The 3,887-nt window shown below is 34.9% G+C and overlaps 1 protein-coding gene across 11 annotated transcripts; it reads left to right on the top strand.

Annotated features, from left to right (window-relative positions):
- The first annotated feature begins 248 nt into the window (after positions 1-248).
- Positions 249-3,652, top strand: LOC112720805 (protein SET DOMAIN GROUP 41). Of its 11 annotated transcripts, none has more exons than XR_011867536.1 (6): positions 249-837; positions 1,112-1,224; positions 1,418-1,516; positions 2,588-2,661; positions 2,736-2,870; positions 3,190-3,652. XR_011867536.1 is itself a non-coding variant. In XM_025771897.3 (5 exons), the coding sequence occupies exons 2-5, from the start codon at positions 1,177-1,179 to the stop codon at positions 2,758-2,760; spliced, it is 246 nt and encodes an 81-aa protein (XP_025627682.1). In that variant the 5' UTR covers positions 249-837; positions 1,112-1,176; the 3' UTR covers positions 2,761-3,652. The 11 variants fall into 11 exon arrangements, 5 of the variants coding, with proteins under 5 accessions (XP_025627682.1, XP_025627679.1, XP_025627681.1 ...); XR_011867537.1 differs by having other exon boundaries at positions 2,579-2,661; XR_011867539.1 differs by having other exon boundaries at positions 300-837; positions 1,115-1,224; positions 2,579-2,661.
- The last annotated feature ends 235 nt before the right edge of the window (positions 3,653-3,887 follow it).

Below are 3,887 nucleotides of genomic sequence, written 5' to 3'. Positions count from 1 at the left end.
TTCATGATTTGTCCACAATTCTTTTTTTGCCACGCTTCAGAAGCGTAGTAATAGAGAACAACAGGCACGGCGAAAAAGTTTCGTTATCGTGACCTTTTTAAAGGGTGCCCGTTTCCTCTAACTCTTTCGACACGCTTTAAAAGCGTAGCCACAAGGTTAAAAAATTTAGGTTTTTCATCTTCGAAACAATGAGATCAGAGTTACATCATACATACACACAAAAAGGAGCCCTACACTTTTTTTTTCTTCAAAACACACCCTCCTTCAAAACAATGGCCTTAAAATCTTCGAAGAACCCTAACAAACACTCTCATTGCCAGCGCTCGCCCTCTCTCCTCTGTCGCAATGCCTCCATCGGCGCTCCCTCTTCCAGCACTCCCACCGTCACTACTCATTTCGTCTCCCCTGTATGCATTAAACCCCTAACCCTCCTTAAGTGATGACTCCCTCTGGCAAACTTCCCTCCTCGACGTTCACTCTCTATTGCAAATCCTCTGTTGATGCTCCATTGCCGCCGTTCTCTTCTGTCATTGCAAACCCCTAACCTTCTGGCGCTGCAATTACAGAGTTGCGAGGGGAGCCGGAGCCAGACGATGCCATTTTGGAGGAGACGGAGTTGCGCTGTGCATGGTGCTAATGAACGCCATGGAAGTGTAGGATAAGGAAGGGCGCGCACTGGGAATCGCGCTTTATGGTTTGGCGTTCTCTCTAATCAACCACAACTGCTCCCCTAATGCTTGCTACCGCTTCATCTTCTCTCCTCCCCCTCCTTCTTCTTTGCTGGAATCCAAGCGTCAAATAGCTCCATCTTTCTTTTGAGATTCTCCTGATTCACAAGTACTTCATCTACTATCTCTATAATAAGTTTCTTCAATTCTGTCTTTTTGCGTCTATGCTTTGATGAGATAGGAATTGTGCTGTTTTTTAAGATAGATAGTGGATTTGTACTATCAGTAATTATTTTCAGAAAGATCTTCATAAATTTGTATTTTTATTTTAATTTTAAAAAAGAAATACAAAATCTAGCTTTATATTTATTACTAGTTGATTTTTTGTTGCCACTGTTTGATGAATACTATGGTAGTGAATTGGGGTTACTTTTTTGCATTAGAAGAAGAGAAGCAAAAGCAAGGCTATGGACCGAGATTGATTGTAAGGAATATCAAGAGAATCAAAATGGGACAAGAGATTACCATAGCATATACTGACCTCTTGCAATCTAAGGTATGCTTCATTTTTATTGATCTATGTATTGTATTGTTGAGTTCAAAGATCGTGATATGAATTCTCGTTATGAAGTTGAAGAATGTAATTCATGTAACTATCAGTTTGGTTGATGATGGTTTCGGCATTATAAAGCTTGTCTAAATTGTATTGATCATTTCAAAACTTTTGATTTTGCATGTTACATTTGTAGGCAATGCGGCAATTGGATCTATGGTCTAAGTACAGGTTTATCTACTGTTATGAGCGATGTAGTGTTGTGCCCTTCACATATGTTGATCATGCATTGCAAGTAAGTAGTCTTTGGAATTTATTTTTTTACTGTATTTAGCTCAGTCATGGTATCACCAAGATTAGTGATTTCTCTTCCTAGGATGTAGCCATCACAATCTGCAATTTTTCCAACATCTAAGAAAATTTCTATTTTCGGTTGTGATTTTAGCTCCAACTACAATCTTCTCAGAGACAGTAAGAAGAATACTGAATGATTCAGTTGACGATATTTTACTTGTTCATGTTATGTCTATCTTATCTCAAAGTCAGCTATGTATGTTTGTGCAAAAATATCATTCTATTGTCAATTTTTTTTTTTTGGAATTTAAAAGGAAGAAACCTTACCATTTATCCTGTGTGGAGTAAAAAATATTTGTCATAGAGAATTATGATTTTTGAGCTCCTTATTAAAGAAATCATTACACCAATTACAGATTGTTTTTACTGTCTGCATGCCTATCTATGACAAAAAAGAATTTCAAATATCTGCTTTATAATGGAGTTTTAGATAAGTATTTTCCTCATGTCTGAGTTTGTTTTAATATGTTTGGTATTGTTTCTTATTCTCAGCCAAGTACAATAAAAGACCAAGATTATTTTCTTCATATTGAATAAAAATAATATCATTAGAAAGAAGAGTTGAAAACTGGGTTTATACTTTATACCTTTTGGAAGTGATGTAAAGGAAGTTCACCCAGACCAGAGTAGCTTTCTGAAAGAACTAGTTTCCCTAATTCCAAGTATCACTTGTGATATTACATCATTATTAGCAGCATTTGTCTTAATTTTAGAAAAAGTTTGATTTTGGATTTCTTCTTATGCAAAGAAAAATATATAGTACTTTAAAGTAATATTTATCACCCTCTAAAGACAACAAAGGTTGGAACTTGGTTTTCCTTTAGTTTGTATAGAAAGAATCATATGTGGAATTCAAAAAAAAATTTGAAAGGGGAATGATTCTGCAATGGCAGGTACTACAATTTCTTAAGGATTCTGGTCATATTATCCATCTAAAGAATTGATAAGCCTGCATTTTCTGAAATAAATATATGGAGTTTGACTTCTTATCCAACTATATTAGTTTATGTAGCTTACTTGGGCAAACCATTTTCGTGATGATTATAAGATGACAATAAAAGCAAGGGTCTTTCAAAAAATTATGAGGTTTGTATTTCTTTTGCTATTTTCAATTCTTAATGTCTCATCATAAAAAAAATGACCTTTAGTTACTGTTTTAGCTTGTGGACAACAAGAGTATGTTGAGAAGGTAGATCCCACTTCTGCACCATTGTCATTCAAAGATGAACAGAAGCAATAGATGAAAGTCTCAATTGCTTTACATTATTTTTCTGCTTCCATTACTTTGCATCAGGGTGAGTCAGTTTCTAAGCAAGCAATTGCATAATGAACCACAGGTTTTAAAAACAATATATAAGATGCTAATGTCTGGATTAAGTGATTAAGGATATGACCCATGATTGTAAGTGTGCCATCTTACTGATTGTATCAAGCACAAAATGTCATGTCTTTGAATTGTTAATATATGGCTCTTCATACCCATTTGTAAGCTCAGTTTGATTTTTATGGTGAATCCTTCTTTCTCATTCCATATCATAAAATTCCAAACTTTGCACCGATATGATACAATTGTATCAAGGTGTTTATTGTAACCAAGCTTCTAGTATTTAACAGGTTATGGTGGTTGATGCTAAGGCATACACCTATGATGATGAGGTTATCAAGAAAGCTAAAGCAATAGGGAAGCCTGGCCTTGTAGAAATCAATGCAAAACAAGATAGCTTTTATATTCACTGTGAAAACTACTAGATCCATAAAAGCTTCTCAGTTGTTGTTAAATGCCATTGAAATCCTGAAGCAGAAGCTGGATGCTGTACGTCTATCTGAGGACATAGTGGAGGCTGATGATTAGTTTGGTGAGTTGGGTGCACATATGCGAGGAGGTTGATCAAAATTATTGTTAGATAGCATGGCAAAGTTGTTAGAATTGTAATTCATGTATTAGAAATACATGTGTAGTTGTTATGATTTTGATTTTCGGTATTTTTTTATACTGTCATGTGATCAAACACTTTTTTTGGTGACAAGTTTATGTATGTTGGATTGGTTAATTTAAAATTATTGGTCATTGTCAAAATTTTAAAATTATCTATGAATTTTGTAAGCTTTTATTACGAAGATTAAAAAAGAATAGGTTATTGAACAAACTTTTTGCCACGCTTTAAAAGTGTAGTCATATTGTACAACAATCATCAACAACGCCGCTTTAAAAGTGTAGCCATATCTTTCGTTATTGCCACGTTTTAAAAGTGTAGTTGTATCTCACGCTATTGGCACGCTTTAAAAGCATAGCCCTATGTCTCGCTATTGGC

The sequence above is a fragment of the Arachis hypogaea genome, chromosome 11 (genome assembly GCF_003086295.3).
Source record: "Arachis hypogaea cultivar Tifrunner chromosome 11, arahy.Tifrunner.gnm2.J5K5, whole genome shotgun sequence".
Classification (NCBI taxonomy): Eukaryota; Viridiplantae; Streptophyta; class Magnoliopsida; order Fabales; family Fabaceae; genus Arachis; species Arachis hypogaea.
Note: the sequence above shows the minus strand (reverse complement) of the source record. Positions and strands in the feature narration are given on the sequence as shown.

What these genes read in the sequence shown, in the direction of transcription:
- LOC112720805 (XM_025771894.3), top strand. Translation starts at nt 1,177, where the DNA reads ATGGGACAAGAGATTACCATAGCATATACTGACCTCTTGCAATCTAAG. An exon ending in ATGTTGATCATGCATTGCAA is followed by an intron (nt 1,517 to 2,587) that starts GTAAGTAGTCTT and finishes TAGTTTATGTAG; the next exon opens with CTTACTTGGGCAAACCATTT. An exon ending in GTCTTTCAAAAAATTATGAG is followed by an intron (nt 2,662 to 3,189) that starts GTTTGTATTTCT and finishes AGTATTTAACAG; the next exon opens with GTTATGGTGGTTGATGCTAA.